Source organism: Monopterus albus, unplaced genomic scaffold, assembly GCF_001952655.1.
Source record: "Monopterus albus unplaced genomic scaffold, M_albus_1.0 scaffold174.1, whole genome shotgun sequence".
NCBI lineage: Eukaryota > Metazoa > Chordata > Actinopteri > Synbranchiformes > Synbranchidae > Monopterus > Monopterus albus.
The window spans coordinates 944,815-965,819 of NW_018128054.1; the positions used below are offsets into that span (position 1 = coordinate 944,815).

A 21,005-nucleotide genomic window follows, 5' to 3' on the forward strand; every position below is an offset into this window, starting at 1 on the left:
TAAAACTGCTCTAAAGGGTGGTCACTATGAGTCAGAGAGTCCATCCATGTAAAATCTTTTTTTTAAAACTAATAAAAGTAGGCACTTTGTGTAAAAATCGACCTCCCTGAAGCCACACAGCAACTTACCTTGTTATGGGGTTCTGGACGGTCGTTGATGCAGCAGAGAGGTGAGGCTATGTGGTGACTGCTGCCAGTCAAGGCGGATTTATATAGGTCTGATTGCAATGATAATAGGGATTGCTTGAGTTACCTGTCTCTGGAAATTCTAACTGCCCGCCCCAGATCCAGTTTCTCAGCTAACTAATTAACCTTTACTATTTATAAAGTCAATGGACAGACACCAGACCGGGGATATCCATAACGCCCTTGTAAATAACAAATTAAGTTAAAAACCGCATTCTTCTCCCCCACACGCTGCTGCCTCCTGCGACCCCTCCTCTCCTCACCATATTGTACCCTCAGTCCTTTCTCCCTTTGCTTGCTATTTCTGCCCACCCCACGTAGGTGTCCTTTTACAGGCAGCAGTCCAAAAACGAGCGCATCCGAACCATATCCTACACAAAATACGCGTTTATTATGAGGTGAGTTATAGAAAATGTCAGATTATACTGAATGCTTCCACGTCAGGTTTGTTGTGCTGTTGCCTTGGACATTCTCAGAGCCGCAGCAGGTGATTTCCATCCAAACCGAATAGAACCCCAAACACACATAACAGCTCCTGAGCCTTTAGTATAACCTTCTCACCGTCTGACACTGTCAGGGGCCAGCCTCGCTAAACTGCTTTGTCAACGGTGCTGATTAAGGGACCAGGGGTCACCCCCTGCTGTGGCTGTGTCGTTTCTGATGGAGATGATGATGCATAATGTGCAGTGTCCCGGGTGTTCACATGAAGCATAGTACGGGCTTTATTTCTACTGGGGCTTGGTTCTTTTTTTTTGGTCACGTTGTGTCTTTCTGGAGCATAGAGTCGCACACTGTGGCCGCTGGCGGGTCCGGGCTCACTGAGCACATTCCTGGAGGAGTGTCCACTGCAGCAGCATATCCCTTTACTTTCTATACACTGGCAAATTTCATGTTAAATAGATAACTGTCATTTTCGAACATCAGTCTAATGTATTTTTAGAAACTGGTGCAATTCTATTAAAAACTTCAAACTGAAATCTCTCCTTTGAATGGTATTCAGACATTTAAATCGGTAGTGTAGAGGCTCCTCTGGCACCAGTTACAGCTTGGACTCCTCTTGGATACGTTTTTGCTTTGCGCAGCTGAATTTGGGCACAAATCCAAACGCAACATCCACGGTAGCGCAGCGAGGTGTGGTCCAGGAGAACCGAACTAACATTTTCTTTTCTTGTTTTATACGGTTTAGTGGTGATAGGCTGTTAGTAAGGTAATAGGAATCAAAAACATGTGCTTTGAGCATGAATTTTTCACACAGATTATGCAAGTAGCTTTTTGTTTAATGCTTTGGCAGCATCGTGCCGTCTGTCATTACTGAGTAAGCGTGTGTATCCAGTGGCTAATCTCCGTGGCAGCTTGTTAATAGGGCTCCTCGACATATGACGTGCTGGTGGACTCCTAAACAGGTCGGCCTAATGAGAAACTTCATCTATCTCCTCCAGACTGTGTGTGAAAAAGAGACTGGTACCCACAACCGTGCATGATCTCATGCGCCACGTTGATACGTCCCAGACTGTATACGGTTACTGGGCTATTATTTAATCATCTCCATTCCTTTTTTGTTTTCAAACCTCACTCAGGCAGCAAAAGAGAACCCGAGAATTTAATTGTCAAGGAGGTCCTATTTGATTCTTCAAATTTAAACAGTCCCAGCAAGTAAATTTATTAGCAAAAAGTAAAAATGATCCTCCTAATATTTGTGTGTGCAGAAGTGTAAAGTTGTATTAGTATGATGATCACCTGACTCCGAATCTGGCTTAGAAATTATAAGCTTTATATAGACATGTGCAGTTGTTTTGAATGAGGTCGTGTGAAATAATGATGAAGTCTGTCACTGTGGTGTGCTCTGTATCCAACCTCACCCTTCCACTGGTTTCTGGCTTGGTCCCAGTTCACTGCACATGGACATAGCTCCATCTAGTGGCTGCAGGATGGAGTTGCATAACTGTACATAGTCTCTCTCTCTCTCCCTCTCTCTCTCTGAATAAATGTGCGTGTGTTAGAGAGAAAGACCATTTTCCTTTTTATACATTGGCAGGACAGGTTTATGTTTCATGTTTAAAAAGAGAAAAGGTCGGGATAGGCCTGCAGAATTTGCAAGATGTTGTCCATAGATGGAAAAGACAGGAAGTGTTAGGCTTACAATAAAGTTCCAGGGAGACCGTAGCAAAAGAATATTTATTCTTTTTTCGTTCGTTCCTGGAAAGTGCATCATAGATTTTACAATAAGCAAAATTCATAATTAAGACATGAACACAACCGAGCGACATTCACAATCATCATTTTGGACAGTGTGTTGCATAGGACGAAACGTCTCTTAAGCAAATGTATAAAAATTATGTATATTCAGATGAAAAGGGGGGAGGTCGACGTGGGCTTTGTTGTTCCATTAGAGCAGGTGTTGTTGGTCACTTGCCATTATTGTTTAACCACGGCAGCGAACTCTGCAGGGAGACAGAAGAAAACACACCCGGTGACTTTTCCTACTCTGTGCCTTTATCACTCTGCATTAGTAGGAGTTAACCACAGTCCATACCATCAACGCCAATCTTGCCGTCACCGTCGGTGTCACCGGCCTTGAGGAAAGCCTTGGTTTCGGCGTCGGTCAGTGCGCGTGCATTTGCACTGAAGTTCTGCAGGAACAGCCTGAGCACACGCAGAAGCAGTGGTTAGTTCAGGGACTCCAACACCCATCACGTTTCCTACACAGTCTCAAGGTGCCATCTAAATACTGCCGAACACAAACATCCACTGAATACAAACGTCTTGTCCAGATCATTTATTGGATGTAACTAATCTACACACTGATGTAGGCTATACTATCATAACGTGCATCATTGAAAACATTATCCAGGTGGTCACAGAGGGACGACAGGAAGTGTAGGCTGATGGCTAAAGATGGTTTCACCCTGAACCCAAGAGTGCGCGCGCATCTACTTTACTTTAGTCCTTATAACCTGCAAGAGTAGCCTCAAGAGTAGCTGGGTTTACAGGCACATTATGTAAAACATTATTGTTTCATGTGGCTGACACGAAAGTAAAGCAGCAAGATTGGTATCTCTTTAGAGCAAAGGAAGCAACACATCCCCTGGAGATGTGTGCAGCCAAAGGTGTGCGTCTTACTTCAGCTCATCCTCCTCAATGAAACAGATCTTGTCCCGGTCGATGATGCCAAAGGCCTTCTTCACGTCGTCGGCGCTATGGCCGGACAGACCACAGGTGTGGAAGAAGTTCTTGTAGTTGAATGTGTCAGGGCCTGAAATCAACCAGAGCTGTTACTAAAATCCAAATATTGTAGCTAGACAAGAAGCTACACAGGGGTGTGTGTGTGTGTGATTGTAATTGTCATTTTAGGACTTACTTTTGCACGCCTCCAGGGCTGCAGCGATGTCAGCCTCATTCAGTACACCTGCGAAAGCCATTTTAATCTGCAGAAATAAAATAAAAGCGATTATTATACTTTAAACGTTGGACATATTATGGCTAAGTAATAAGCAATGGAGAGCCTTATACAGGCTATAGTAAACAGAACCAGAAAAGTGAATTAGACAGGTTATGGATCATACTATCATTACAATAGCAGTGCGCTACTCCATTATTATGGTTTGAGCTGTTGCTAAAAGAAATAAATACAGTTTTTAAAGTTCTGTTAATTATTCCAAATTAGAATAGAAACTGTTCACATTTCAGAATGGAAATTACTCAATCCACTTCTTTCTGAATGGCATCTTTGATGTTGCGTTCCCAAGTCCCAAGTCTGAGATTGACACGTATTCCCTATTGCAACTGTGGGAGATCTGACCAGTAATCCACATCGTCATGCAGCTGAGGCTCCCGCAGCAAACGCAAAATGAATCTTTTTCTTTAGATGCTGCACTGAAGTGCAAAGTCCTTATTTAAATTGCTAAACATCGCTAATGTTTTCTCAAAGATGCCCAGCGTGATGCTGCGGGTCTGGCTGCATGGATCCTGGGATTCTTTTCTCCTTTCATTGAAAACTCACCTCTGGTGTCCTTGCTTTGTAGGATACAGGTGATACAGACAAGACTAGAGTCGACTGCAGTGATCATCCCGGTGCTCCTGGTGACCTTTTATAGTTTCGGTCCTTCGAAATCTGAGGCGACACCGAGAAGGGATGGTGAAAAATCGTCCTGTAGCCAGAGAGCGGTCTATTTTAAGTTTCACAAATGAAGACGCTTAAATGGTGCGTTTGAAGAAGTCTTCAGTGTCCCCCGATGCTAAGAATAGTCATGTGCACTGCTGAGGAGGACGAATTGGAAGTGCTGTTGGCAACACACAACCAAAAGGGTGGATACTGAGCACGCATGTGTTAGAACTGGCGTAAGTGGCATTAATTGGTTGTTTTCCCAATTTTTGTGTGGCACTGTTGATTACTGATTGGACTATTCTATTCATGTATTTACTTGAGTCTACTTGGAGAGTTTGGAGAAAAGTCTTTCTGTAGTCCTGTATTTATTTACGCATAATGTGCCAATCAGTGCTTTGACTATATATGCGGAATGTGCAAAATACATTTTAAATAAATAATTATTGTTATACTTCATCTTGTGAGAATGTTGCTTTTGCTGTTTGGACAACATGGTAAAACGTGGGATGTGCGTCTTTCAAATCAAGATTCAGCACGTTGCAGTTATAACTATGGTGCACGGAAACAGTACAAAGTGTCCTATTTTGACAGGTATGTCAACTTTATTGCACATAATCAAGAATATTTTAGATTTGCTGTTATTTATTGTTCAGATGAGTCAAAGTGGACGGAGAGATTTTTGGATCAAAAACGTCTTCTGCAAAAAGCCCCGCGTTTTTCTTTATATTTTTACGTACCAGTCATGTTATTCTAAGTGTTCGTTTAGTTTTTTAAAGCACTGGGAGAATGGTCCTACTGTTAATCAAATCCTTCTCCTCCAAACAAAGGAGATCGGGTTACTCTTGTCATTGCACTTGACAGCTCTGCTCACTGTACATGGCTGCGAGATCAGCTATGACCTGCAGGTGGCAGCACTGTTCTGTGAGAGGAGCCCGAAGAAACCCCAGACTGCTCTTTGGTTGTCTCTCTCTGTGTTTTGACCACTGGTTGATGGTAACAAGCTCAGTGTCATCTGATAAGTTGAGGGTTTACATATTGCTGACCTGAGGTTCCCCAAGTATTCACAACTTCCATTTCTACTGGCACAGTAATTTAACTAATAAGCTGTTCAGATGTCTTTTAGACCAATACACAATATTGTGAAAGAAATTGTGACATAATTTAAACACCACAATGAAAATACATTTTAAAGAATTTGTTAAGAACCTCTCAGACAGATACAGAGCTGCATCTTTGCAGCAGATTTATGTCCTGCTGATGCAGTGGTGGCTGTTGTTATAGCACATCATCTCATTGACTAAATAGCAGTTGGTGGAGAGAAAAACACCTTGGATCAGATCGAATAATTACACTAATTGTGGCTGCTATCCATTGCAAACCTCCATGGATCCAGGAAGTATGCGAGCAAAGCCGTTCCCACTGTGTTTGCCAGCTACTGGTCTGAGTCCAGCTACACTCGCCTCCTCATTAACCAATTACCAAAACAAGAGCTGGGCAGGTCAGTTCAATGGGTTTTCAGCACCTCCTGAGTAGTCAGCAACTCTGGCACGTGGAAACTCCTCAACCCATTGTCTTGACATAGCCACAGCTATGTCAAGACAATGGGTTGTATACTACACCACAGTTGACCAATGCAAAGGTGACTGGCCTGAATGAGATGACTTTACACCAAAAGAGCATTTATTCCTGGTTTATCACTCTTCCTCAAATGTGCAGATGGTGTACAGGCTTCACAGGTCATTTTTCAAATCATATAACACATCTGAATAACAGTAACAGTAAAGTATGTGTTCCATGTTGAGAAATAGTCCACAGGCAACTCATAAATAAGGTATAAAAAATATTCTTTCAGCTGATGATACTGAATCTTGCAAGGAGTTTGCAGTTCCATGAAAAGAAGTGGGTCCTGGTCAATGGAAATTTATGCCTTTGCAAGGGCAGCAAACTCTGTGAAAGTAGAATAAAACTGCCATTAGTAGTGAGCAAAATGTATTCAGAATATTATGTCATCATTGTGGTATAATGTAGAGTGACTGGACCCATTCTCTGTCAAAGAGTGTGTGACCTGATGTTAAAAACATATTCATTTGGAGTCCACTGAGAACAGGTGTCAGATATAATCTTGAATGTCTCTGCCATGTCTCTGTCAACGATATACAGAAACGTGTGAAGAGCTCTTACCATCGACTCCGATCTTGCCATCACCGTCGGTGTCACCAGCAGCGAGGAAAGTCTTGGTCTCCTTGTCAGTGAGTGCTCTGGCACCAGCGGAGAAGTTCTGCAGGAAAAGCCTGACAGGTGGACAAACAGCACAAGTTAAGATGACATACATTTCATCTGTACTAAATCATTATATAGAACAATTTTCCTTTAAGTTTCATGAGCAGTTTCTGTGGTCGAGGTTTTAAAACAAAAATCCACAGGGATTTAAATATACATGGTCATAAAACCTTCTTCTTTATTCTCATTCACCGTGTCATTTGACTCTCAGATGAAATCCAAGGTAAAACACAATGTACAAATCAGGAATAAAAGAAAGGTTTTCGGATTGATCTCGACCTAACTTAAACATAGCACATTAATAGTGTATGTGGTGTACGATTCTTATTACTACTATTTTTTTGCCACTGAGGCACTGAGCGCCTGCTTACTTCAGCTCATCCTCCTCAATGAATCCACTGTTGTCCTGGTCAATAATTTGAAAGGCCTTCTTGACATCATCTGCGCTCTTGCCTGCCAGGCCGCATGCCTTGAAGAACGCCTTGTAGTCGAAGGAGTCAGCAGCTGGAACACACATTTTCACACTGTTGACACCCAGCAGACTGCATGAGCATAACCCAGGGCTTCAATGTTGATGTAACACGATAAATGCAGCTGGCACTTTGTATGACACGTTCAGAAAATGAGAGGTTAGCACACCATGATCTCAGCCAATTTGTTAGGTTAGGGTTTGCAGTGGGAAAAAAGGGCAAAGACATATATTCGGTGCATTTACTGTATACAAAATTAAGACCATGAGGCTCACCTGAGCAGCCGTCCAGAGCTGCTTTTACATCAGCATCACTGAGGATACCAGAGAAGGCCATATTTCAATCTTAGAGAGGAAAGAAGACATAGCACAGTTAGTATAGCCTAATCCTATACAGTGGTCATATTGTGGCACATGTCCTCAGTAAAGCAAACCTCTGAATGACTGAAATGTTGTATCTATGAGATTCACATACTTTATGACCTCTAAGATACAATGACTTTAGAGAGGCACATAGAGGGTTTCTCTCAAATGACTGGTGTTTTGCTATATGTTTCTAAAACATAGAGCACATTTCTGTGGACTAAAGTCAACTTGCAAGTATTAAACAATGCTATTCCTGCTATAGCTTCACTAGAGAATAAAAATTCAGGCGCATTATTAGGCAGAGTCTCATTCTCAGCCATTTTCAAAGCCACTTGTTTGTTTTGCTCGCAAACAAACCACTTAATTGGCTTAATTTGCAAAGCCTGCCACACAGCATCACAGGTCCTGTTTTTAATGGGTAAAGAGCTATTCTTTGCCCTCCGGATGTCTGATCACAGTACATGTATGATTCTGTTTATCCCAAAGCGTTTTGCTGCTATGGTACTAGATAGATGATGCTCCCACTGAGATGCCAAATCACAGCAACACGAATAAAGGCCAGAAATAAACACCGCATCTGGGGAAATGCAGTGATGTCAAACGCGATGGCAGCTTTAGGTGTGATTTTGTTCTCATCCGGTTGAAGAAGATAATGTAAAATAGCACAATTATCATCCACAAACGTTGATCTTTTGAAATCAGATTGCTGCATTTGGCCTCCTTTTCGCACCCATTGAATCATCCCATTGATCGGTGTAGTTGCTGGCTGCGCTGGTTCCATTTCTCTCTATAATGTACAGTCCACAGGGAGCTCCTTATCTCAATCCCTGTCCCCCCAGTGTAATCTGCCAGGAGTCTGTAGCCTTTGCTGGGTGCAATTCCCACTCACCTTTGCTCTGTGCTGAGGCGAGTGAAAACCAAGGAGGACTTGGGTAAATGCGTTAAGCCCCTTTCCCTCACTCTTATATATCCATGAGCAACACCATTTACAGAGCTTTGAGTCTCAGTATCAGATACCAAGATGCATGGGTTTTGAAAAAATGTGTCTAGTAGCCTGGACCTATTTTTAGGTGAACAAATGAGGATGCTGCCATGTGTGAAAAGGCCTATAGCTAGACGCGTCGAAATCTGATGAGGCCCAGGCCCAGTGCTAGCTGACTTACAGGACATGGTGTAGCCTACTAACATGATTTATAGTCAACATTTAAGATGCTGGTTTTGACGCTTTGAATTTCTTCTGAGAAGAAATGAAAAGAATGGGAAGGTGTGAGAGCACAGGCCATGGGTCATGTCCTCTATTTTGGTTTGTGAGAAAAAACATACACATCACACAAATGACAACAATGGAGTTATGGCCATTTGGACAGATATTCTGATCTTAATTAACAGAGGGAATATTTAATTTACTTTCTTACATGTAATTCATCAATTTGAAACATAAACCTATCAGGTCAGAACTGCTTATGCTGCCCTTGAAAACACCATGGCTTTCTCCCTCTGGTGTTATCATTAAAATGTTATATGGGCTATGGTTTTAGAGACATGTCGCTGTGTGATAGAGTGATTGATAGAGTTTATATAGCCTATCTGTTTGTTCATTCTGTCTTCCACTGGTATCAGTAAAATGTTTCCATATAGCCCATTCATGTGAACCTGCAGTGTTCCTGTCCAATCCAACAATGCTTTACTCTGTGATACATAAGTATTTGAAAATTCTGAATGCACTGTCTGTGATTGTCTGGTTTTTCTCATATACACTGATTTTAGTTTTTCTCAGGTGACTGGAGTCAGGCTTTCTGTTCTTGCATGTGAAGGACTGGAGTTGCAGCACTGCTCTGAGATCTCATATGATGTGTATGTGCAGCCTCTGCCATGCTGTCCTGTGATGTTAGACTACAGTAAATTTCTATAAGGTTCACCTTAACTTTACATGTAGTGAGTCAAGTTTCAGATGCACTCAGCGCCCCAGCATGAACAAGATTGTGGAGCCTACATCACCAGATCGCTGTTCATACTGAGCACTGCCCCTATCAATCAGACTATTTTGTGTTTGTGTGTGTGTGTGTGTGTGAACACATCAACAAGCTAGTAATATGTTAACAACTTCACTCGCATTTCATTGACTCAAAACGCAGCTAAGTTTTTCACATTAATAACAGAATCAAAGATGAGAATGCCCTTTACTCTGTGTTTTTGTGTCCTATGACTCTCAGGTCTTTTGCACTTTATTCAGTCATCATGGTAACCCATCTGAGTCATTTGTTTCTGTATAAACTATGAGTATTTTCCATATGATGGATATTTCTACAGGAACTTTTAATCTGCCCAGCAGAAGGTGATACATGTCCTAGTAAGGAAAACATCAATTTAAAACAAATGGTTTTCTCAAAATTCGCTAATTTTGACTCTAACTTATATATTCCTATTTAGTATTCTGTTTTGAATCATAAATGAGGAACAGAAATCACCAGAGTCCTTTCAATAAAGCACATAATTGGCCCATTCTGAGCCAGCGTTCTCTAATGACCCTGTATGTGCAAGATAATTTATTGAAAAAGCTGTCGAGTTGTCATGCATTCATCTATTTAGTGAGCTCTAATTATTCTTATAAATCTAGTCAATATAAAGGTCATTTCAGAAGTGATGCAGGGACTTTATACTCCGGATTTAGTGAATTTAAACCCCTGAATTAACTACCTTTACCCTGCCATAGAATAAAATAAGACACTTAATATATTGTTCCTTACAGGCAGGTGAAAAAAAGGCCAGCAGACAGTGATTTCCAATTTGAAATAAATTTATTAATCCATTCCAGGTACCTGACTGACTGATTAAATACACAACTAATATCCAGCTTTAGCTATTTGTGCAACAAACATTTTATGCATTACTGTGTCACATCAACAGGGAGAGCAAGAGGCAGGTGCAGAATATCTGAGGTTCCTGGGCTTCGCATCAGACTTTTGGAATGTCAGGAGTTTCATGAGAAAAAACGGGGTGACAGCTGCCGTCATATATGCTTGACTTCTTTATTTCAGGAGAATACAGAACTCTGTGGGGTAAAAAAGAAACCAAAAGACAGTGGAACAATGTCATGCAGAATTATGTTTAATAAAGATGATTCAACAAACACTAGATTATTTATTTCCTTGTCTTTTTTTACAGAGTTCAGCACTACATAGTGGACAGCTCCTCTACAGACGGCTTCCTTTCTCATTTGCTGACAAAACTTTTACAGACACCCACCTTCCAACCCAATCTTGCCATCGCCATCCTTATCTCCTGCAGCCATCAGACTCTTGGTCTCAGCCACAGTCAGCTCCCTTGCTGCAGGACAGAAATTCTGAAGGAACCGTCTGATTAGTAGACAAAAAATATATATATATCAGCAACAAGCATTCCCCCCATCACTCACTCACTACCCCTCCCCTCTTATATTACTCAATTCATTCATCACAGAAATGTTGTTCCTTTCATGCACTGACCTCTGCCTCAGGCCTAAGACATGTTAAGGAAAACATTGTATTTCCTTTGTAATAATGAACAACCAACAGTGAGTTGAAAAATGCCATTACAGACAGCATGGACGTAACACACATGCACAGACCTACCTACACACATATCTATACCGCACACACTGCAACCTTACTTGAGCTCCTCCTCCTCAATGTAACCACTCTTGTCTTGGTCCAGGACTGTAAACACTTTTTTCCTATCTGCATCAGATGATCCAGTCAGTCCCACTTTTTCAAAGAAGGACTTGAAGTCAAATGTGCCTGGAGCTACACGGGCAGAGACAGAGAGAGAGAGAGAGAGAGAGAGATGTGGGAGTGAGAGGTCAGTCACAGAATGACAAGAAAGCAAGAACGGTGAAGGGCTGAATAGAGATGTTGCATTTACTCATTTGCTCAGATGACTTTCATTTTTCAACCAATGACATTTACCAATATACACCCTGAAGCACATCACTGTCTTGTACCATTATAGGCTGTGCCATTATGCTACTGAAACAGTCAAAGCACACAAAATATTGCTCATGGCTCCACTACAAACCTAAATGTTAAAAGCTCTATATTTATCCAGCCATTCACTGATGAGTAAATGAAAAGAATTTGCTGAAAAAAACTTTCAGCCACTGTATGAGAAATTAAAAATTTATAAAAATAAATAACCTTTTAATAGATGAATTGAACCTTTAACACTAGGTTATTTGTCTATCCCCACTTTCTTAGACTATTTAGTTTTTCAAGACTTTTTAAAATAGAAAAAAAAAGATTCCTTTTAATAATATGTGCAAAATCTGAACTGTAACTGACAAAGTTTGAATGTTATTTTACCTATCACGTTGCTAACAGGGTGGATTTCTTAAATTAAAAAGCATATAAGCACTGACGTTTGATTTTCATCAGAGTAGCTGAGCAGTGTCTACTTCGTCATGCAGAAATAATTGCAACAGAGAAATAATTAAGTGCTCTGGGATGTGAGGGCTGTATAGTTTGTGTGACTTGATGTTCTCTATGTAAACACTCAACGTAAACACTCTGGTATCTGGGTGGTAACTGCTCTCCTGCCACATGGCTGCCTGGTTACCTGCAGTCTTCCTGTGAACAACATACAGTATCATTCCCCATGGGAGTGGGAGTAGCTTTAAAATTGCCTGTGACTCTCTGTTTGGAATATGTAAATAGATTTGTAAAATATGTACTCTTGTGTTTACAATCAGATGCTTGTAAAGTGTATTCACCCTGTGTGCAAGTGTGTGTGTGCTGTCTGACTGACCTTGACAAGCCTGGACTGCAGCCTTGATGTCCTCCTCACTCAGCATCCCTGCAAATGCCATGGTCCTCTCTTGCTGCCTAAGGGGATATACACACACTTGCATGGAGTAAATGCAAAGTGACAGTAAATGAAACTGATGCAGGTGTTTTCTGCTGTCAGATAACAGTCTCTGTCAGATAGAAACAGTCACAACTTGTGCATAGATGCATTATCATTTCTCTGTAGGTAGTCTTCAGCTATATCAGCATTGTCAAAAAACAAGGGCCTGCGTTGTACCATTTAACAGTTGGGCTGTACCATTTTGACTGTAAGGTACATCCATGTTAATAAAAGATACAACTCCATAAACTGTTGTTTTCGCCATGAAAAAGATATTTCATCATATAGCAAAGTTTAAATTATGTGAAAACTGTCTGATGATCCGAGTCATTCACAAAATGAAAGCATTTGCTGAATTTGGAGAAAGTTGTTGCAACTTGATGGAACAAGCACAAAGACAATTGAACGTCCCATTTTCTCTCCTACATTTTAACATTTATTTTCCCTGCATAAGAACAGAGATGTTCCAAGGCACAAACACGGATGGAACTGCAGCTATCCTCACACATGCACATGAATTTACAAAAGCTTGGTACTCACCGTGCTTCAGATGAGGTTTACACTCTCAGAGCCTATGATGCACAGATCACTATCTCTTTTGCTTTGTGCCTAAGCCACCAACACTCTCTTGCAGCTTTGTGATCCAGACTGCAAGAAGCAACCTGACTTATCTGTTCTCATACCAAGGGAGACTTCCCCTGCGCCACAGAATGCCCCCTCCTCCTTCAGGGGCGGCTGTGGCTCAGGAGGTAGAGCGGGTCGTTTCCTTAACCAGAGGATTAGCGGTTCGATTCCCGGCTTGTCCAGTCAACATGTCGAGGTGTCCTTGAGCAAGACACTGAACCCCCAATTGCTCCCAGTGATGTCACCGGTGTGTGAATTTGGGAGTGCGAATAGGTGAATGGCTGAATAATGTGAAAGCGCTTTGAGTGTGCTGTAAAAGCATAGAAAGGTGCTATACAAGTATAAGACCATTTACTAAGACTGTTAATCAGAGCAGATAATTTTCTTACTCATATTGTTTGACATAGTAAGAAGGCACCAAATATAATTGAATGAAAATTATAAATATAAATGCATTTTAACAGTGCAGATTTTTCATGTAATGTTCATTCTAAGTTACTACTACAACAGCAATCACTACTACCAATAATGCTATTACTTCTTTCTATTTAGAATTAATAGCAATATAAAATATAAAGCAGGTGTATTGTACACAGATCCTTTCAGTAGATAAGATAAATAATTATCAATCTACAACATGTTCTTAATTTTATTGTTATAATATAATTTTCATATTGTAAGTCTTAGCAATAAAAACAAAGGGGAAGTATGTTGGTGTTGTCTTGTAAACACACAGATCATTATAATAATTAAATCTGATGATTTATTTATTTATTTGTGTATTTAGGCTTAATTATTTAATAAAATATGTTTTTAATTTGGATCAGTGTAGACTGCCAACTGTTTAAGGGCATTTCTCTGTAGGTATTGATGTCAAAATAGTGTTCAATTTCTGTTGTTTGTTTTTGCTTTGATTATTAAATATCGATTTCCCCAGTAAATCTAACATTCAGCAATATTCATATGAAAGAGCATGAAAGAAAAAATCCACAAGAAATCAGTAATGATGCTTTAAGCCTCTTTACACCAGTCAGATGTCTCGCCCACATAAGACATCCTGGTGGTTTATGGTTGGCCGTAAATCCGGAAAAACATTTCATATTGACGGATCTTCTGCCCTAATCAGTATAACATTGCTCACATGTTTGGGAAAAAAAGGAAAAAAAAGCTTTCTCCGGCTTTTATGCAAAGCACTGGATTTACATGACTATTAATATGACTTGACGTTGATTGGCTGTGTGTGTTTAATGTCAACATGTTTTTCGTTGTGATTGGCTCGTCTAGCTGTCAATTATTTGAAGTATTACGCCTTATTCCGTGATGTGACGTTGTACAGGAACATGGCGCTTTGGAGGATAGGTGTTTCATGATAGTCAGGGCTATTGATTAATTTCCTGTAACTATTTTAATTTAACTGATATCAGGGTACACACAACAGATATGATATGTCGTGAACGGTGGTCGCTACTTTTGTCTCAATGGACAACGGTACACTACAATTCGTAGCGGTATTTGCTGTCGTCAGCTAAAAGGTTGACATGCTAGCTGAAGCTAGTTATCTGGCTAATAGCAAGTCGCTAAACTGACACAAAAAATATGATTGTCAATGACTAAAACACTTTATTTATCATCAGATCAGCCATTTGTTGTTTAGGACGACGATTCCAGTTGGCTATCGGTTTGTTAGCTAAGCTTGGATTATGGAGAGCCGCCATGGATATGTTTTGTTGCTGGCCAGTGGGATTTTTCTGTCGGCGTTTTGGCTGTCTGAAGGTGCCCCTCTTCAATATTCTCACAAATCAGGTAAGACAGCTGGCTGCAAGCCGATACACAGCTAAGCTAAGCGACTGTATATTCCCTCACTGAGTTACAAATCCTGTTTATCCAGCTGCTTAGTTAGCAGACGTTTCGATTAGCTAATATTTGCTGCTTGTGTAGCTGCTGCTAATCAGCTAACAACACAACAGCCTGGCTGCATTACTTGCTAACCCGTGAAGATTGTTGACTCGAACTGGCTGTAGTTTGTGTAGTCACAAATTTTGCACACTTTACACAATAGCAATAATATTTCTGTCTAAATATGCCGGTAAAATGTTTAATAATAATGGAAAATGTAACTCCATATCAGCTAATAGCAAACGGGTAAACAAGAACATTAAACTTTTCCAATAACACTGTCCAGAAAACACTTATTAAGCCAGACTAGTTTGGTTTGGGTTGGGTTGATATTTAACACGAATTACACAGTTTCCCGGTAGCACCAATGCGTCTGAGTTAATGTAATACCGCCGATTGTAGCTGCAGGTGCAGGGTTGGTCCAGTTATTGACATATAACCAAGTTTATGGGGCAATAGAATGGATGTTGGCCTGCCAGCATGGAACATCTTCTTGTTCTGAAATGAACCTTGAATAACTTATATGGTGTTATTATTATAGTGTCCTCACACCGTCTGTCTCGTGTCTTGGCATAATGTGATAATTTGATTGTTTTACAGTGAAATAAAGTGTAGATGCAAATGCTGTAATGAGGGTTGATAACTTGTAAACATGACACATTTCAGTCTGCTCAGAACCAGTTAATGATTAACAACAATATAGTTTTCTTAATCACTGTACAACATACAGGAAGGTGATGCTGCAGTAAGGTAATATTTTTATGCTTTTTTTTACAAAGCAACCTGTCCTTTGACCCACTTTTCACTGCTTTTATTTGTGAGTGCGTACAGATAGGTACAGGTAATGTAATGGTTGATTGTTTAAGTTTTGATTTAGGTTATGGATTGTGGGTGAGATGACACAAATAAGATTAATAACTAAGCTAGTTTGAAAGCTCTGTTTACACACATCAAACATGGGCAAAAGTAGATTAGTAAGCTTTAATGCAACAGTCATGTGATAATTGCATGCCTAGTGTGTTAGTCAGGGTGGACATTGGCCATCCATTACGCTGCTCGGTGATCGATGACTAACATCCCAGGCTGTAGGGGATGCTGCTGTTGTATATTTTTTATTTTGCTGTCTGGGGTTAAGTCTCTAGCCAGAGTCCATTGTCTCTAATACAGTTGTTTGCTTCATTTAACATGTATTACCCCAAATAGAGCAGTTTTTGCATTGTTGCAGGATGTTAGAAAGGAGGATGCATGCAGATGTTAACCAGTCTATGTAGTGTTGATTTTTTTATTGTTTGAATATGATGGAAAACAGCCTGGTAAATAAGGATCCTTACCAGGGCAGCCATAAGTATTGGCTGCTGCTCTTCATTTGATCATTGAGGCTCTATGTTTCCTATCTAAGTACACAGACAAATCTTAGCCAAACTCAAACATTTCCTCCAAGCAATGCCATCCTCCATTCTGGCTCAAAGTACAGGCGATCAATGTTATACACAGTTCTGGGTAAAATCTGCAAAATTGTATGAATGCTTACTGAAATATGCAGCAGAACTGAAATAAGACCTGGCAGCTTCCTGCTGTATGGATCCCCAAAACCAACTGAGTCACTTGGTAAAGCCTGCCAAGTCATAATATGAGCCCGTGACTCAGATAAGGCCTAACTGAGGAGAACTGATCCTATGTAGAGCAGTCGTGACCCAGCTCCTTTTTTTTTTTTTTTGTTTTCTGTCAGACTGCTGCTGTTCTGCACTGCCTGGAACCCTATGGCTCTGCTGAGCCACAGAGGCGGTGTCTGTATCCAAGGGCTGTCTGCAATTATAGCCAAATGGTTCCACCAGACTGTTGGGAAGCTGAGCTTTGATTTTACAGAAGAACTGTGAAACTCTCTATAATGCATTCTGCCAATGGCAGAAACATTACATTTTTTTTCAAGCTGTAATTGTAAATGGAGGAAGTCTTTGGTGAAAAATGGCTACACAACATATTTTAGAGGTGACTTGAACAGGGCTATTAAGTCCTGGTTTATCATTAACTCGCTCTTGGCTTCATGATGCTGTAAATTTCTGCTAATCTAGTGCACATTATGTAACATGGGTATTTTATATTGGGAAGGCCCAGCGTCAGGATCAAACTACAGTAGGCTACATGGTGCCGGTTTGTTAATGGAATTAGATGGGCATGTGGGTTAAATAAATTTATACAAAGGGAGTCTTGGGACAGTCTTTTTTGTTTTTTATCTTCAATCCTTTTAGCATGGAAGAGTAGTAGACCCCAGTAAGGGGTTTCCCTTTCACCGTATGACACTGTGGTGGTACCCACCTGGGTTTGGTAGAGGGGGGAGTGGGCTGCTACATAACAGGGGAACAGTGCAGTAGTGCTTGCAGCAAGTGTTGACCCCTAGAGTACCAGTTAACTGTTTTCAACTGATGCACTAATGGTGTCCTAATAGAGATTTAGACCAATTTCTAACTGGTTTACCAACATATGCAAAGCCTCTCTCACTGACTGTGATAATCACAAAGCTTTTACTGTGCAAAACAGGTGTTTATTTTTCCATTAACCTTATTTCAGCATTGTTAAACATCTAGTCATTTCCTCTCACATTTATCAACAGTTCTTTTTCTGTGATTGGAAACACCACCCACACACTCTAGTGACCCTTTTTCTTTCCATCAGATACTGTTAATATCGCTACAGTGTTTAATCCCTTTTCCTCCTCTTATGTTATGGATGTATCATTCTTGTAGTGTTGCTTCTTAACATTGGGTAATACTATTATGGATGAGGTGACTTCCCTTAGGAGGATTTTTTTTTTTTTTGTCATTCTCCTCATTCAAATTTTTTGCACTCAGTGGTTTTGATTGAGGCATGTTAAGTAGATTCAGTCAGGCTGGAGTGCCTTAGTTGTCATCCTGTGCCTCCCACTTATAACTACACCACGAAAGAATAATATAAAACCTCCGGTAGCTTGTATAAGACTGCTCGTGATGTCAGTGATAAATTGCAAGTTATGAAACCCTAATTTAACAGTTTTAAGTGCATATCTCCATGTAGAGCTACATCCACTGGGCCTGTGTCCAGAATATGAACCTTTTAATCTTTAATTTCTTTCCTCGTCAATATTTTAGCACAGAGAGATTCTCTGTTGCAGTCTTTAGCACAGAAGAGAAGGGTGTGGAAGGAATCCTATATAAACAGCCATCAGCTAGTAATGTTTCACCTGTTTACAGTTTATTTCTTTTCCTAAAGGTTCAGTTGCCTGTGGTGTCTCTGGCTGAGCTGTATTGACAATCTCATCTCAGAGGCAGGGAAAAAAAATCTGATTTGTTCAGTGACAGAGATGAAATGAATCTCAATCAGGGCTGACACTTTGAATTATGTCTAATGCTCCCTGGAGAGTGCTCATCTGTGCTCTGATGGGATGTGCTGTCTGGATGCACAACTGCTCCATCTGACCAGACCTGACTGTGAGATTGCCGCTCAGTCTCTTGTTATATTGCCTTTCAGCTCTGTAAGTGCTTACCACAGGTTTATTCTGAACGGCAGACTTAATGAATATAGGACTTGGTGCCAGGTTAGTTATATCAGTTCCAGACAAGGCCTGAATTTGCTATTGTATCACCAAAGAATTGTATGACATGTTCATGGGGCTTAATCTGGAATTATTTTTTACATGGAGAGGAGTTTGCATCTCCACCATCTTTTCAGGTTTTTTCAAGTCTGGCGACACAGATGCCAAAGCAGTAAATAGGAGAACTGTGAAATCTGTCTCCCTTCTCTTTGCTTGCAAATAATAAAATTAGACCCATCGTCTGGTAAGGAATGTGACAGACATGTCCCACTTTCTCTGCTTGGTGTCAGACTTAAAACCTTTGTTCTGTCGTACCTAACTCTGTGTTTCAACAAGACAGAACACGCAATTTAGTCATCATTTTCAGGTTTAGTGGTTTAGTGTCGACATACGGTATTAGCCTTAGTCTGGTGTCTAGTTTATTCCAGAGGGCTCAGATGATTTGTCTTAAAGTTGTACTCAGATCTTCACTATGTGCTGCTTTTGAAAACATGAGACACCTGGAAGCAGGTTTGTAGCCTTGATGTACAGTATTCAGCACCTGCTTTCATCTGCCAGGAATTTGTAAGGAGACTCAGTAGGTGTTGATTCTCCCTGTAGCAGACAAGATGTACCTGACAAGCTATGATCAGTGGGAGACAGAATAAACCCAAGAGCAAGAACAGGGAGGACTGCCTCACAGAAACTCTGACTATTTTTCCAGTAGATACTCATTCATGGACACACAGTGTGCTATGTTGAGATATGGCAGTGGGCTTATGTTTACATTTATTACAACAGTTTGAGCCCGGGCTCAAACTCAGAACCTTCTCGCTGCGAGGCAACAGCTCTAATCACTGTGAAATTCTAAAATAACTTAAACAAATGTGTGTTTGTATCCACCAAGTCTCCATGTGAGAAAAGAAATGATGAAAAACAAAATTCAAGCTGCAAGTGGGAGGGATTGACTTGAATTTCTTCTGACTGTTTACTCACTGTGGCAGGAATGAGACGATGCAGTCACCAGTAGTCATGCCTCTTCAGATGAGTGTTTATAAATGAGCAGTGACATTTGGGGAAATGAAAGACGAGGTGGAAATGCTAGCAAAAGGTGACGCCTTTGTCAGAATTGCAAGATAAACCTCAGAAAACGTGACCACTAATGCAGCATATATTTGAACAAGGCTAACTCAAACACTGAGCAGCACAGACAGTAGGTTGCAAGGCTGCTGTCAACTCTGACACTCGACCTGCTGTCACCACTGCTGCACCATCAGCTGCTCATCAGCCAGTAGAAACCCCCACAGCAGTCTCCCTAATAGCTGATGAGGGATATAAGCGGGGTTCTTTTGTCTCAAGAGTCACAATTATTGTCAAGCCTTAAAAAAACCAGTTCTGATTCTTTACACAATCAGAATTATTGCATGTCCAGTAGTGTTAGACAAGAAGTTGCATTTTAGGACCACTGTGCAGGGTGTTTTTGTTGTCACTTTGAAATGCGTAGACTTTCCTGCTTCTAACCTAATGAGACTGTTATGTGTCATCTTTTAACTTTGTCTAAATGAATTTTGAAGCATATCTATAATGGCTCACCATAGTTTCTCTGTTTTTCTCATTTCAGGTGGAAGCACAGGAGACATTGTGTCTCTCTGCCTGTCCCTAGTGGTATCACTGACGGCACTTGTGGCCTTGGTGGTGTTGCTAGTGAACTGTGTGACCTGCTGCAAGGGAAGGGAGATCAACTTCAAGGTGAGAATCACACTTGGCAGGTAGCCAGAGAAACACAGCTCCATTGGTTCTCATGCAGGCTACACCTGATGAATACAGAGTGAGAATGGGTTGAAATGGACGTAAATTTAGATATGCAGTATCCTACTGTAGCATCATGACAAACCTTTTGTGTTCTCAGTAATATCCCATCCCTGATGTTTGTTAATGTAGGAGTTTGAGGACCACCTTGAAGATGATATTGACTTCACCCCACCAGCAGAGGACACGCCTTCTATGCAATCCCCAGCTGAGGTGTACACCCTCGCTGTGTCCCCTGTGGCTCTGCCTGGACCCCCACACCTCCACCCTCCTGCGCGCATCAAAGGTCAGACACATGCACACTCACAGGATTATGCTGTGTGTCAGAACATATTGTATGAAAGTGTGCACATATTAAAAACACATAGAAATGACATGTCATGTTGCTGAGTAGCTGGATTTTTGTCACCCTCTTCCTGCCATCTGAATTTAGCTGAACCTTTTATTCCTTTTAAATATATGGAAGGTTGGTTGTTTTTTTTTTTTCTGAGCTCTCTTTGTAACACAAATTCTATAGTGTATATACTCTAATTGGTACACATCTGATTAGGATGGTAATCAGTATGCACAACCTGATGGTGTCCATGTCTGTCCAGTCAAATCTCACAACACATTTTTAGCAAAATTGCACTTTAGGTTTCAGTTTGGTGATTTAAATAAATCTGAGGTTTGTGCAGACCTTAAAATCAACACATTTCATTGAAACTTTTCCAAAACTCCAGCTGAAACTTGTTAATTAGTACCTTCTTATTTTATGGTTGGTTTCACAGAGGGATCCACAGGCTTCCAGGTTGCACGTCACAGTCTGAGTTATATCCAGGAGATTGGCAATGGCTGGTTTGGCCA

General features: G+C 40.7%; 4 protein-coding genes across 4 annotated transcripts in view; 1 reads left to right on the forward strand and 3 right to left on the reverse strand.

Moving 5' to 3' along the window:
* Window positions 1-2,341: 2,341 nt before the first annotated feature.
* Window positions 2,342-4,470, reverse strand: LOC109969474 (parvalbumin beta-2-like). Its single transcript, XM_020616388.1, has 5 exons — window positions 4,186-4,470; window positions 3,544-3,610; window positions 3,306-3,438; window positions 2,719-2,828; window positions 2,342-2,626 (listed from the first exon to the last, which is right to left on the reverse strand). The coding sequence occupies exons 2-5, from the start codon at window positions 3,602-3,604 to the stop codon at window positions 2,601-2,603; spliced, it is 330 nt and encodes a 109-aa protein (XP_020472044.1). The 5' UTR covers window positions 3,605-3,610; window positions 4,186-4,470; the 3' UTR covers window positions 2,342-2,600.
* A 1,741-nt stretch (window positions 4,471-6,211) lies between these two features.
* Window positions 6,212-8,336, reverse strand: LOC109969477 (parvalbumin beta-like). Its single transcript, XM_020616391.1, has 5 exons — window positions 8,295-8,336; window positions 7,316-7,384; window positions 6,942-7,074; window positions 6,472-6,581; window positions 6,212-6,237 (listed from the first exon to the last, which is right to left on the reverse strand). The coding sequence occupies exons 2-5, from the start codon at window positions 7,374-7,376 to the stop codon at window positions 6,212-6,214; spliced, it is 330 nt and encodes a 109-aa protein (XP_020472047.1). The 5' UTR covers window positions 7,377-7,384; window positions 8,295-8,336.
* A 1,894-nt stretch (window positions 8,337-10,230) lies between these two features.
* On the reverse strand, window positions 10,231-12,970 carry pvalb5 (parvalbumin 5). Its single transcript, XM_020616389.1, has 5 exons — window positions 12,824-12,970; window positions 12,185-12,261; window positions 11,055-11,187; window positions 10,652-10,761; window positions 10,231-10,457 (listed from the first exon to the last, which is right to left on the reverse strand). Exons 2-5 carry the CDS (start codon window positions 12,243-12,245, stop codon window positions 10,435-10,437), a joined length of 327 nt encoding a protein of 108 aa, XP_020472045.1. The 5' UTR covers window positions 12,246-12,261; window positions 12,824-12,970; the 3' UTR covers window positions 10,231-10,434.
* A 1,250-nt stretch (window positions 12,971-14,220) lies between these two features.
* The window catches only part of lmtk2 (lemur tyrosine kinase 2), a 23,518-nt gene continuing 16,733 nt past the window's right edge, over window positions 14,221-21,005 (forward strand). The window contains exons 1-5 of the mRNA XM_020616392.1: window positions 14,221-14,439; window positions 14,542-14,710; window positions 19,972-20,099; window positions 20,292-20,445; window positions 20,930-21,005. Coding sequence (XP_020472048.1) covers window positions 14,608-14,710; window positions 19,972-20,099; window positions 20,292-20,445; window positions 20,930-21,005 — 461 coding nt within the window. The 5' untranslated portion in view covers window positions 14,221-14,439; window positions 14,542-14,607. The remainder of the gene's footprint in view (window positions 14,440-14,541; window positions 14,711-19,971; window positions 20,100-20,291; window positions 20,446-20,929) is intronic.

Excerpts from the sequence above, each read along its gene's own strand:
- LOC109969477 (XM_020616391.1), bottom strand. The coding sequence starts at position 7,376 with ATGGCCTTCTCTGGTATCCTCAGTGATGCTGATGTAAAAGCAGCTCTG. Across the intron at positions 7,075-7,315 it reads AGCTCTGGACGGCTGCTCAG|CTGCTGACTCCTTCGACTAC; the intron begins GTGAGCCTCATG and ends TGTGTGTTCCAG. Across the intron at positions 6,582-6,941 it reads ATTGAGGAGGATGAGCTGAA|GCTTTTCCTGCAGAACTTCT; the intron begins GTAAGCAGGCGC and ends TCCACCTGTCAG.
- pvalb5 (XM_020616389.1), bottom strand. The coding sequence starts at position 12,245 with ATGGCATTTGCAGGGATGCTGAGTGAGGAGGACATCAAGGCTGCAGTC. Across the intron at positions 11,188-12,184 it reads TGCAGTCCAGGCTTGTCAAG|CTCCAGGCACATTTGACTTC; the intron begins GTCAGTCAGACA and ends CTGCCCGTGTAG. Across the intron at positions 10,458-10,651 it reads TGGCAAGATTGGGTTGGAAG|AGTTCTGTATTCTCCTGAAA; the intron begins GTGGGTGTCTGT and ends TTTACCCCACAG.
- LOC109969474 (XM_020616388.1), bottom strand. The coding sequence starts at position 3,604 with ATGGCTTTCGCAGGTGTACTGAATGAGGCTGACATCGCTGCAGCCCTG. Across the intron at positions 2,829-3,305 it reads ATTGAGGAGGATGAGCTGAA|GCTGTTCCTGCAGAACTTCA; the intron begins GTAAGACGCACA and ends GCGTGTGCTCAG. Across the intron at positions 2,627-2,718 it reads CGGCAAGATTGGCGTTGATG|AGTTCGCTGCCGTGGTTAAA; the intron begins GTATGGACTGTG and ends GTCTCCCTGCAG.